The sequence below is a fragment of the Rhizopus delemar genome, genomic scaffold (genome assembly GCF_000149305.1).
Source record: "Rhizopus delemar RA 99-880 supercont3.8 genomic scaffold, whole genome shotgun sequence".
NCBI lineage: Eukaryota > Fungi > Mucoromycota > Mucoromycetes > Mucorales > Rhizopodaceae > Rhizopus > Rhizopus delemar.
Window position 1 is genome coordinate 2,126,916 of NW_027137834.1, and position 12,494 is coordinate 2,139,409.

General features: G+C 33.7%; 6 protein-coding genes across 6 annotated transcripts; 5 read left to right on the forward strand and 1 right to left on the reverse strand.

The window, feature by feature from the left end:
• Nucleotides 1-213: 213 nt before the first annotated feature.
• On the reverse strand, nt 214-1,732 carry RO3G_11000 (uncharacterized protein; the record flags this gene model as incomplete). Its single annotated transcript, XM_067665584.1, has 9 exons — nt 214-423; nt 489-584; nt 633-712; nt 774-855; nt 912-998; nt 1,061-1,092; nt 1,161-1,250; nt 1,301-1,584; nt 1,638-1,732. 9 exons carry the CDS (start codon nt 1,730-1,732, stop codon nt 214-216), a joined length of 1,056 nt encoding a protein of 351 aa, XP_067521685.1.
• A 985-nt stretch (nt 1,733-2,717) lies between these two features.
• RO3G_11001 (uncharacterized protein) lies at nt 2,718-2,972 on the forward strand (the record flags this gene model as incomplete). The annotated part of the gene is made up of 1 exon (XM_067665585.1): nt 2,718-2,972. One exon carries the CDS (start codon nt 2,718-2,720, stop codon nt 2,970-2,972), a length of 255 nt encoding a protein of 84 aa, XP_067521686.1.
• An 825-nt stretch (nt 2,973-3,797) lies between these two features.
• On the forward strand, nt 3,798-4,178 carry RO3G_11002 (uncharacterized protein; the record flags this gene model as incomplete). Its single annotated transcript, XM_067665586.1, has 2 exons — nt 3,798-4,044; nt 4,138-4,178. 2 exons carry the CDS (start codon nt 3,798-3,800, stop codon nt 4,176-4,178), a joined length of 288 nt encoding a protein of 95 aa, XP_067521687.1.
• Nucleotides 4,179-5,753: 1,575 nt separating this feature from the next.
• Nucleotides 5,754-6,854, forward strand: RO3G_11003 (uncharacterized protein; the record flags this gene model as incomplete). The annotated part of the gene is made up of 3 exons (XM_067665587.1): nt 5,754-5,811; nt 5,869-6,126; nt 6,178-6,854. The coding sequence occupies 3 exons, from the start codon at nt 5,754-5,756 to the stop codon at nt 6,852-6,854; spliced, it is 993 nt and encodes a 330-aa protein (XP_067521688.1).
• Nucleotides 6,855-8,372: 1,518 nt separating this feature from the next.
• RO3G_11004 (uncharacterized protein) lies at nt 8,373-9,473 on the forward strand (the record flags this gene model as incomplete). The annotated part of the gene is made up of 4 exons (XM_067665588.1): nt 8,373-8,513; nt 8,566-8,628; nt 8,684-9,334; nt 9,396-9,473. 4 exons carry the CDS (start codon nt 8,373-8,375, stop codon nt 9,471-9,473), a joined length of 933 nt encoding a protein of 310 aa, XP_067521689.1.
• Nucleotides 9,474-10,578: 1,105 nt separating this feature from the next.
• Nucleotides 10,579-11,283, forward strand: RO3G_11005 (uncharacterized protein; the record flags this gene model as incomplete). Its single annotated transcript, XM_067665589.1, has 1 exon — nt 10,579-11,283. The coding sequence occupies one exon, from the start codon at nt 10,579-10,581 to the stop codon at nt 11,281-11,283; it is 705 nt and encodes a 234-aa protein (XP_067521690.1).
• Between the last annotated feature and the right edge of the window lie 1,211 nt (nt 11,284-12,494).

Here is a 12,494-nt window from a genome sequence, read left to right on the forward strand (position 1 = left end):
TCTTCATTCTTTTTGTTAGCGATTTACTTTTCAGAGAAAAGATTCCGCTCATTTTGAGAGACAATGAACAAAAGTTAAAGCTTTTCCAAGGTAACTAGTACAAATATACAATAAAGAGAAGAAACAGAAAAAAGAAGTAGAAAAAGGTGCCATAATAAAATAACCTTATTGTTTACATTGTGGAACTATTACTCGAAACTGGGTTTTATTTATCTATGTTTCTTTCCCTTTTTGCAAAGGCTTGATTTCTACACCATTACTTGTAGTAGCAATAGCGCGCATAACGTCTGTCAAAGAAACGACCCCTATCGCTTTCTCCCTTTCGTCTATTACCCATACACGATGAGATTTTGTAGCTAATAATTTCGCTACTGCAAAACCTAGTGTTGTATCCAGACGGACATCAAAAACTGGTATCCGATCCTGTAGTGTAAAACAATATATATTGGCCACACATGAATTCATTATCTATAATATTATTTATTTACCTGGCCATCTTCAACACCTTGCTGTGTGCGAACAAGACTGACAAATTGAAAGCATGTCTCCCACAAGAGTTGATGTTTGTAGCTTTTCATGATAAACTAATAAAATAGTTAGAAACATATTTTTTTAGATTTCAATTTTTATACCTTGACATCTGTCATACTTATGTTACCAAGGACCATACCCATATGTCCTAACACTGCAACAGAAGATATACCATGTTTACCTTTTATAAAATAAATGAGATAAGAGGAAATTGCCAAGATATTAAAATAATAACGCGTTACTCATAAGTGAAAGCGCGTCAAGTACAGGTGAATCAGCGTTAACAGCGATTACATCAGATACTCCAAGACCTAACTGACGTAGCTATAAATAAAGTCCTTTAGCACTAACTCTAAACACATTCTATCTTTGTCTTTTACTGTCTTATTCATGATGCGTTCAATATCTGGGAAATTGCGCTGATTTGCATAAAGATATCTCGTTGCTGTTGATTGAGACAATATGCCCTTTATTAAATAAAAGTGTAAGTTTAAATGTGCACTATTGTTTTGTGTACTATCTTATTTACCTTTATCGATCCATCAGGGTTTAATACACAAACTATAACATTCAGCTTGCTAAATTTAGTAATCATATGCTTTTTTTTTAAAAAGAACATTTGCTTTTACCTCTATGAATACCGTAAGCAAATTCCTCTACAGCAGACAATAAAGTAGCTTCAGGAAGAATTGAATAAAAGGGATTCTTTTGTGATAAATCTAAGATAAATCAATTAGTTGTGCTTTAATATAACTTACTTATAACTTACCACTTGCTAATTTAACCGGAACTTCTTTTCCTTCGGTTGCTCGACGAATAATATCATTTATTTCAAAATTCAAGCTATCTTTTACACCAGGTGGTGACATATTTTGAAGTACCAACAAGATGTAGGCGATAACGTCCCCATAGTCAAACATACCAACATAAGATCTTGGATGAACAATAGCAGATTCAGAAGAATCTTTTAACTTTGAATCAAAAACAGGAGCAGAAGTAATGTTATTTTCAATGAGTAGATTACAAGCTTCTTCAACTGGTAAAGAACCTTCACTGTGAAATAATTGAATAACAAGTTCCATATTTATGCATTGGATTAGTCTTACATTGTAATAACTTTTTGGTCCTTGATTAAGGAAGAGGCCTTTACTAATGTCCAATCGTGTGTTTCTGTAGTAATTCCTTCTCTATGAGTAGACATGATTTATTGGAAAGAAATGGAGTTTCCCACAAATCATGCTTTGCTATAGAGTGAAGTGTCTGTGTTTGAAATCAAACATCTGCCCACTTTTGAAACCAATCAAGCCCTCCTGATAACAATGGTTTTACTCTACAAAAGTAAACTAGCTTATGCTTAAAGAATAGGTCAATAAACCTTTTTCGTATAACTGTTTTATTAACCAATAAATTATGAATAAAAAAGAAGAGTGCAACTCTTTTCAACTATAAGCCTTCTTTAAGAAAAGAATTATTTTTTTTTTCTAAATGCAACTTTAGCTCATTGAAGTGCATAAAGTGAAGAAAAAAGGCTGTACAGCATTTCCAACATCAATTGGTCGAATCCTTTAAACAACCTTATATTGCAGCAGTCACACCTCGATGTATATTTTTGATATATCAATTACCTTACTGACAATAATGTATTAAATATTATCCTCTTCATCTATCAACATTTTTCAATATCTTTTTATTCAAGGAAGCGCTCTTTAATATGCTAATGAACATTTGGCTGGTATCCCATATTGCAGACGAAATGGAAGCTGACGCTTGATGTTCCAAGTTTGCTATTCATTATGCCAGTTAGATCAAACATCAGAGCTCATATTAATAAGAGAAATTCTACTGCTGTTTTCCATATGTCCAAAGAGACATTGAAAACTTGTTTGTTTCCGAATAAGACGCGATCCTTCATATCTGAGCACGGTAAACCAAAAACGGTAAAGAAGCAACCAATGTGTCAGTATCAGGAGGCTTACCTTCTGGTGAAGCATCTGAACCAAATGAAGCAACTACTAAAAAAAAGGAGAGTAGCAAAGAAGCCTTTTAGTAAGATTTTAAGTTGTTAAAAAATTGTGGTTGCTATAATATATGGTTGTTTAAAGAGATTCCCAATTTAAACCCTCGGCCGCTCAAAAAGAAAACACAGTAATCATCCTCCTCCTCAGTCTCTCCACCAAAAAATTGTTATGAACGAGGTTGATGGTGATTTTGTCCCTGGATTCAGCTCCTCTGTTGGTAGTTTTATTAGGACACTAGCAAGTAATTCACAAATCTTTGATAGAAAAAGCAGATATTTTGTTACACTGGGTATGAAAGGTATTCTTGGTATGACGGATACAACACTAGGTAGTCAACTCTCACAACTCCCAGAAGAAGCATTACAAGCCTTCCAAAACAAGTTTGCACCTGGTCAAAAAAGTAATCAATCTAGATACAATTGAAAAGTATGAAAATCTATTGTTTCTTAATGAAAAAAGCTATCAAAACCTCTTGCAAAAATCCCTAGACTGTATCAAGTATTCGCGTACTCTTGACCAAGACGATATTGTACCTGACGTATATCAACATATCCTAAAACCACATCTCTGTTCGACAGAAGTTTTTTCTGAAAAGGCACGAAGCTTCCTATCAGAACAAGGCTACATCGTCAAGGTTTGGAGCTATCTTATTAAAATCACATTTCGTTCTTCAGGTGTAGTGGCTCATTGGGGTGATACTATATCCTCTTTCTCAATTGAAAATGAAGTCCTGGCCAAAATGGACTTAAGGGTAATCAATTTCTGCGCTGATAGTCTGAAGAAGGCACTTGATGTTGATAGTGTTTTAATCGCAAGATTAAAAAAAATTAAACAAAAAAATAATAGCAGCAATATAAAATTAAAATCCTTCTTTATTGCAGATTTCTTTATATTGCAAAAGAGCCCCGTTTAATGGATAAAAAGTTGGCATCTATTTATATTCTTTGTGAGCGTAGATATAAAAGATATAGACTCGGTAACGATGTCGTGCTGAAGAACCAATGATTAAGCTAAAGCTTATCGATGTTCTAATATATACATCTGAAGTTGGACAATAGAAATAATAACCAGACAATTAACTTTGATTTAATTACTTTTGTGGTTGACAAATGATTAGACTCTTTAGGATGACAAATGCTGATCTTGTTGTACTAAGTTTGGAAAAGTGTGAGTTTGCTCAATCATAGTTTAAGTTTTTGTGTATCGTTATTTATTTTAATACAACTGATATCATATAGAAAAAAAACTATGTTTACAACAAGTAACACTGAGTTTGCAAAGAAGGAATCTGAAAGCAAATATTATAAGGATCTTTTGAAAGCCGTGCCGTCATCAAAGATTCATATAAACGAGCTTCTCAAGAACTTTCCAGATATGTCTCAAGAAATAGTCAAAGAGCTGAAAATGCCTCTCTGTGTTGTCACTGGTACAACATGCTACGTGTATGATCTATACCTTGAATCACTTAACTTCTATCTGGTTGAAGATGCCTGTAGTATGTTAATCCCCTTGTCATTAAAGGAGATGAAAGGGGGAGGGATTTACGACTTTCTGAAGAAGCTATTGATACTGAAGAACTTTTGCTTAGATACAAAGGCTATGGTCGATGAGAAAGATGGTCTACTGTAAGCAGCAAAAATATCAATAATCGCGAAGAACAAAAAAAGCCAAAAAACCAAAAAAAAAAAACTGCAGTAAGTTAAAGTGGTGTAAGGAATTGTGGTTTCCCATCCCCACTTATGGATGTCGACGACGATGATGAATAAGAGGAAAAGAAGACATTAGCAATAAAAATAAAAAATCGCCTTTAATTGCTTTCCGCGTATACAGCTTATATTGATATGATAACAAACTGGCTTTTAACAATAGCAGAACGTTTGGTTCAAGCTAATCTTTCGGTAATAGGTTAAGGGTCAATACTCAGAGTTATGGGAGTAATATAATGCCTCTTTTTTCAACATTGAAGTACTTTATATGTATAACAGAAAAGAATCTTTGAGGGCCAAGTTAATTATTTAGTTATAACAAGAATAAAGTACAAAATATTCTTAATGGATTGTATATGTACTATTCGGGATTTTAGTTATGGATATTGCTTTTTAGATTCATGTCTTCTTGTTAATTACTGCATAAGGGCTCTCAAGTACCTCAAACATAATAGACAGTTATATCATAAACATTTACCTTCTCTATATACTATTGTCTGTAATACATATCTAAAGCAACAAAGCTTGCTCAATTGGTGTAAACTACCTAGCCAAGGTGACATCGCTTGTTCCACTTGACTTTAGTGTGCGCAATTTGTACAGCCAACAATGGAAGCTTGTGAACTACTATCTCATAATACTTTATTTTAAGGTTAAGTTTGTTATTTATTTCATTCATCATATTTTTAACAATATGCCAATGATTCACAACAAGGCCTGGTGGTAGAAGTGAACAAATAGATGATTCTGAGATCAGGCCTTTAAGATTTATATATTTTATCCCAGTTGCACAATTTGGATGTGTTGCGTTACCAGATCCAGTCAAACAGCTAGATCTTTCCCATTGAGAAGGAAACAGATTTAATATTTTTGTTTATAGCGAGCCAGCAGCTACAAGCTACTAGTTGCTGACCAAGTTGATCGAAAGAGCGAGAGTGTGTGACCTTTTAGTACAGAAGTCTCCATTGAGGCTAACTAGAGCTAGTCTTTCGCAAATACTTGAAACAAAATACAGTATTTCCATTGTCAATTGGTTACTCCGTTCGTGGTAAAAAGGCATTTCAGAGTCCATTGCTAATAAGTTTGAAATCGTATAGAAAGAAAGGTGCTTGGAGAAAGTGACCAATTGGTTTTCAAAGACTTGAGGAATTGAGTTCGAAAATACGACCAATAAAATTCAAAAACTTGATCAATTGAGGGTAGAATACAACATTTTTAAAAAGTAATGTCGCGTTATAAAGATTTTTATAATACAAATTATACAGAAAACGACATTTGGGATGCGGCGTTCATTTTTGGAAGCACTGTACTGTAATTCAAAATGTGCATCAAAATGGTTTTTAGAATTGGTTAAAATTTGCATATGAAAAAGTTACACAACTTAAAAACGTATTCATTTAAACCAATTCCTTTAGTCATCTATTTTAATTTTATTCCCCACACTTTTTTAAAGGATTTACTCCTTTTTTTAGGTTTTCTTCTTCTTTTATTTTCAATTATGGTTTTCAAGACAAAACTTACTGAATTAACTGGTATCAAGCATCCTATCGTACAAGGTAAAAACTCCCTGAAAAACTGATAAAAGTAACAAACTTTACTGAATTTCTCTAAAGGTGGTATGCAATATGTTGGTACTGCCGAAATGGCCTCTGCTGTTTCCAACGCTGGTGCTTTGGGTATACTCACTGCCTTAACACAGCCTACACCTGATGCATTACGTGCCGAGATTCGTCGTTGTCGTACAATGACCAAGAACCCATTCGGTGTCAACTTGACATTCTTACCTGCCATTGTACCTCCCCCTTATGAAGAGTACGCTAAGGCTATTATTGAAGAAGGTGTTAAGGTAGTTGAAACTGCGGGAAATAATCGTAAGTTGACTATTAGATCTTTTCTTTTCTTTTCTAACAAATATAAAAAAGCTGGTAAATATATCAAGATGTTCAAGGCAGCTGGTATTATTGTGCTTCACAAATGTACGGCTATTCGTCATGCCATGTCAGCTCACCGTTTAGGCGTCGATATCATTTCAATTGATGGATACGAATGTGCTGGACACCCAGGTGAAGATGATATCACAGCTCTCATCTTATTGGCCAAATCAGCCAAAACACTTAAAATCCCTTATATTGCCTCTGGTGGTTTTGGTGATGGTCGAGGTTTGGCTGCCGCTTTGGCATTAGGAGCTGAAGGTATCAATATGGGTACTCGATTCATGTGTACTGTTGAAGCACCTATTCATCACAATATCAAGGAAGCCATTGTTAAGGCAGATGAACGTTCTACTGCTCTTGTATTCCGTCCCTTCCGCAACACAACACGTATTTTTAAAAATTCAGTGGCCATTGAGGTCAACAAGCGTGAGGAGAACCCAGATGTTGTATTTGAAGATGTTCGGGAGTTGGTGTCGGGTGCTCGAGGCAGACAAGTTTATACAACGGGTGATCCTGAATTTGGTGTTTGGACTGCTGGACAGGTAGTTGGTCTTATTGATGACATCCCTACCTGTCAAGACTTGGTCACAAAGATTGTGAATGATGCTGAATCTGTTATTAAGGAACGTCTGAATAAGATGATCGTACCTGAAAGTAAACTGTAATCACGATTTTTCTGTTTTCTTTTTTTATTTTATTTTCTAAAACAAATTAAAATTATTTTTGAGGGTATTTTTAATTTCTTTTTTTTTTTTGGCATTTTTTAAACTATCTTGATACTAACTACAATCAGTCTAATTAGCGACACTTTGTTTATGAAACAAAAACTACAGGCATTGCTCATTTATTGTATATGCAAAAAGCTCGATAAGAGAATGTACTAAACAAACATTTTTTTTTGTCTTTAAAAAAGTGGCAATTTGCTGTGCTTGTAAGCGTATCTTGCCAAATTACACTGTAAAGCTTTAAAGTATGACCTATCCTAGTTTACTAAATTTACAGCTTGAAAGAAGTTTAGGTTATTCTTTACATTTTTCAATTCCTAAAGTACCAAGACAAGCTTGTAAACATTAAAAAGTTTACATTAAAGAGCTTAGAATAAGCTTGAAGATCGACCTACTATCTGTATTTTGATTTCATTACTGGTTTTATATGGCGATCATAAGTGCATCATATCTATACTGACAGTGAGAATAATGTAAGAGCAACAAATATTGGCATAAAAATGAAGCAATGTTCACTTATTCGTAAACGACATAGCTTTTGTATTAAGAAGACAGTGAAATTGTAACTTCAGATGTAATGCATCAATATAACAAAGGATGATAATTGTACTAAATTTCATTTCAGATATGACAGCTTAAGAGTAGGGATGCCTAAACACTACAATTGGGAACTATTGTAACCATGGCTAATTTGCTGATTAAGTTAGCCAGCACTTTCAATAAATTAAACTGGGAAAACAGGACCACAAAAAAATGTAAAGCAGAGAGTTGCTTTCAAATTACAATAAGAAAGCTATAACAAGATGACCTTTATTCAATCTTATAAAGCCAGTGAAAGCAGACTTTCTATGGTTTGTTTCAGATGCTCTTGAGGACAAGAAGGCCTTATATTACTTTAATAAATAGACTTGAAGCACTTGTGGATTTATAAAGGGAACTTGTTTCTGTTTGTTGTAATTGTACTTTATAAAGATAAGCCTTTTTTCTATAATAAAACTTTTTTTAAAAACACACGCATACACACTCAGCAGAAACATTCCAAAGACAAGAAAAGAATAATTTATAGAGCTGCTTCAATAAGTGAATATGTTATATAGCGAAATTCCTTACCCACATCCAATGAATTACGGTTCCTCTTATAATTAATGAATGTTGCCTGACCTCAGATAGGGCTTTTTTTGTTTATTCTCATATAAAGAATAACTAGTTAGAGCTTTCTTAATTTTTTTTAATTCTCCAGAAATATTCAAAACATATGAAAACACTGTTCAAATGATCTAAAGAGCTTAAAAAGAAAGGTTGTAAAGTAGATAAGTCTGAGTTTATTTCATCTAACTTTTATCTTTTTTGATTCCCGACAAAAGGTTTTTTTTTTTTTTTTTTTTTTTTTTTTTTTTTTTTTTGACAGGGACAAAGCACACTTTTTACAACCCCTCTCTCTTCATTTTAAATAAAATAATGTCACCTCCTATCAGTGGTAACAACTCTGAGTCTGGTAAAGCTCGTTTTCTTGGAAGTGCTAGTTCTGGTATTCTTGAATTAATCATTTTTCACCCTGTTGATACTGTGGCAAAGCGATTAATGAGTAATCAAACAAAGGTATGCATTCTTTGTTCATGAAGCAAATTCAATCTTCTCATTCTTTATATAGCTTTGGGAATCTACCCGCCCATTTGCAGAAAACAAGGCTGCTGTCGACAGAGTCATTTTTAAGGTAACTTTTTTATTAACTTTGACAACCCATGCTTAAATATATTTCTTGTAAATAGGAAGCAGCCAATGCTGGGTTTTTAAAGAAATATGCCTCTCTTTTCCCCGGTCTTGGATTTGCCGCTGGGTACAAGGTCGCTCAAAGAGTATACAAATTTGGTGGACAACCCTTTGTGAAAGACTACTTCAACAAGCACCACAGAGATTTGTTTGTTGGTGCATTTGGGGAAAAGACTGGAAAGACAATTATGCACGCCACTGCTGGTAGTGTGGTTGGTATTGGTGAAATTGCCTTGCTTCCATTAGATGTTCTCAAGATCAAGAGACAAACCAATCCTGAAGCTTTTCGTGGACGTGGTTTCTTGCGTATCGTCAAGGATGAAGGCATGGGTCTTTATCGTGGTGCTGGCTGGACAGCAGCCCGTAATGCACCTGGTTCTTTTGCTCTCTTTGGTGGTTCTGCCTTTGTGAAGGAATACTTGTTTGGATTGAGTGATTATAGTAATGCTACCTTCTTCCAAAACTTTTGTGCCTCTATTGGTGGTGCTGTTGCTTCCATCACAGTTGCTGCTCCTTTGGATGTCGTAAAAACTCGTATTCAAAATCGTAACTTTGAAAACCCTGAGCCTGGTTTGAAGATTATTAAGGATCTTATCAAGAATGAAGGCTTTGGTGGTTTCTTTAAGGGGTTGACTCCCAAGATTTTAGTTGTAAGTTTAAATATGGTAATTAACGTAATATATATGTTTATTCATATGCTTTGGTTTATAGGTTGGTCCTAAGTTAATTTTCAGTTTTACTGTTGCTCAACAATTGATTCCCGTTTTTCATAAAATGCTTGATGCTTAGAATTGTATAGATTGTATTTTTAGTGCTAAAAATAAAAAAATGTTGTCATTGGTATTACATCGTGTAATCTAAAAATAGATTTCAAAAACTTGAATACTTTTCATTTTCGCTGTGTGTATGTGCTTTTTTTTTTTTTTTAAAAAAAAAATTAACCTAAATCCTTCATTTTGTCACAGTGATGAGAATATAGTTTTTAGAAATAAGAAGTTTATTTTTAACAACATTAAACAGTATTCAATGTACAAAATATAATATAAGCATTTAGTCAAAGAAAAAGGATAAAAGAATGAAAACAGAATAAGAAAAGAAAAGCAAAAGACAAAATGAAAAAATAAAGCTACTCTTTTTATACCTTTTTTTTTTGTGCCTGAATGCTCAGGACGTTTATAGTGATACATAGCCAATAGATTATAAATAATTAAAATTGTAAGTTTAATTTTCACACATTAAACAAAAGGGCAACTACGGTAGTACAAATCCATGGAGGTTTGTGCGTGCCAAGAAAGTGAACATTTGAGTGTACGCACAAGTGGTTAAAAATAGCTTACGCGTGATTCCTTTTTAGGAAGAAGCCTCTCTCCCTTTCATCCCTCGCCCGAAGTGGCCGACATGGGATTTAAAGTGGAAATTGCCACAAACATGTGACAATTCAATTTCCTTTCATGAAAAAGCTTATTTATTTTTATTTTGACAGGCAAGTACCTGTATAACCTAAAGACTGTTGCTCGTATTTTATTCACATTTTGCTTATATTTTTTTTTTCTATTTTGTTTATATTTCTATTGTTAATAAAAGCCATTTTTGCTATAAAGATACAACTTGATTAAAGATGGTAAAAAATAAGGAATAAAAGGAGATGGGGTTCAGTCTAAATATAAAGATTCAATGTCATCTACAACATCCCTGAAAAAAAAGAGTAAAAATGTGTAACTAAAGATGTGTAACCAAGGATGTGTAACTTACATAGTGGCGAATGCGAGAGCCAATTGAATTCATTCCTTTTTGTCCATATATGGTGGCTTGATCGAAGGTCTGTAATTGAAAAAACATATAAATACAACAGTTTACTTTTCACTTTTCCTTTTCATCATCAAATCATTATAAAATGAATAACTCAGGAAAAACTCTCAAGTGGGCAGTTCAACGTACCCAAAAGCCTAATACTCGTATTCAAAAGCGCCAGCCAGCAAAAAAATCAACGCGTAAGGCAATACGCGAATTGTCAAGCAACCACTCCAAGCCTGCTCAATGTTCTCAAAAAGAAATTAATAAACTCGAAGGTGAATTAGAGTTTGCTCATGATGCTTTGGCAACAGTAATCGTTAATCTTCAAAGCATTCATCATGCTTACAAGACAAGTGAATCCGAATTAGAAGAAACCAAATCCGCTACGCGTCTTTGTGAAAAGGAAAAGGAACTTTTGACAGCTTATGGTGAAGTCAAATTGCAAGCTAGTCACCTTGAACGAAAAATTGCTAGATTGGAAACCAAAATCGCGAGCCTTAAAGAATTCGAAGTAGTCAGCCCTCCTCCTTACATGACTTCTCCTTGTTCATCTGTAGACACAACCCTCACACATGCAACACCTATGGTTAATTATACCCAGCCTGCTCCTTTGTTTGACAACACGACCTGCAATGTAACATATGACTACCAGCAGTTGTATTATCAACCTTGTGTCAATAACAATGAACTTTATAGTTTTGATCAGCTGTATGATCTTTACCCACTTTTAAATTTCGATGACGTTCTTTTCAATGACAATGGTCTCTTTACTTATGACTGTGCTATCCCTCATACAACAATCTAAATACATGATCACTTGCTTATTTATTCTCTCATTCACCGTTTTATGCTATCCTATGATTTAATACATTCCTTTGACTTCAAGCGGCCCTTATGTTGACACGATTTATTTATTATTCACATATGCCCTATGTGTGCACAACCTTTAATTCTTCATTATTTATACAACATCTTTTTTTTTATATATTTGTATATAATTCAGTACCATATCAATAAAAAAAAATACCCTCATTTTGTAAACACCAGAAACGGAACAGACGGATGTTGACCAAATATTGAAAATATGTCAAGTTTTGTTACACTGAGTGTTTTCTCCTTTTGTTTTTTATTGTTTATTACCAATCATATTTATTCCACAAGTTCTCTTTTTGTATTTAATGTGTAACAGTAGAACAAAATGACGTTCAATAGATCAAGATAGATTTTGATAAAATTTGAATTAAAGCTCATTTCTTTCTTTTATTTGTTTCATAATTACTTATTCTACTAATACATTTTCATTACATAATTCAGATATCAAACCAAACCAAGGAGATGCGTCAGCTATCATAACCACACAAGCCAACCTTTTTTTTACAAGATAGATGCATCATGACGTAATTGTAGAGCATTTTCCCTCTGTGTTACTTTCGTCATTTAGTGTTACTTGTGGCGAGTGAGGCATGCAAATGTTGGATTTCAAGGTACACTAGCCTCTTACCATAGAAGGAAAAGATTGTCATCATAGAGCTCCTGGCGGAAATTAAAAATCAAATTGTGATTTGAAATTTTAATTGCATTGATGAAAAAATATACTAGTTGAACAGTTAACAGTATATAAATTCAGTGTTTTCAACTTTTGGATACTTGTTAATTTATTCTTAATAATGAAGAACATGAATAAAAAACATGTGTTTAATAGCATGTGTTTTTAAACAACAGCAAAAGCCTAAAATTTTGCTATCAATGTTATAAAAAAAAAAGCTCGCTTTACTCTAGGCCATACTTACACCATTGTATTTTATCTAATCTCTTAGCCAACTGACTCATAAGAAATAACCATCAATCAAAGCAAATTATGAAAATTGGTTACAAGGTTTTTACGATGCCTATGTGTAAAGCATACGGCTCTATGCAAATTCCAATCATTGAATGGCTAGTAGAGACATTCAAGGTAATCCAAACACATTGTGCTCAATACGTACGATAAGATTTGAATAATAGATAAGCCTAATA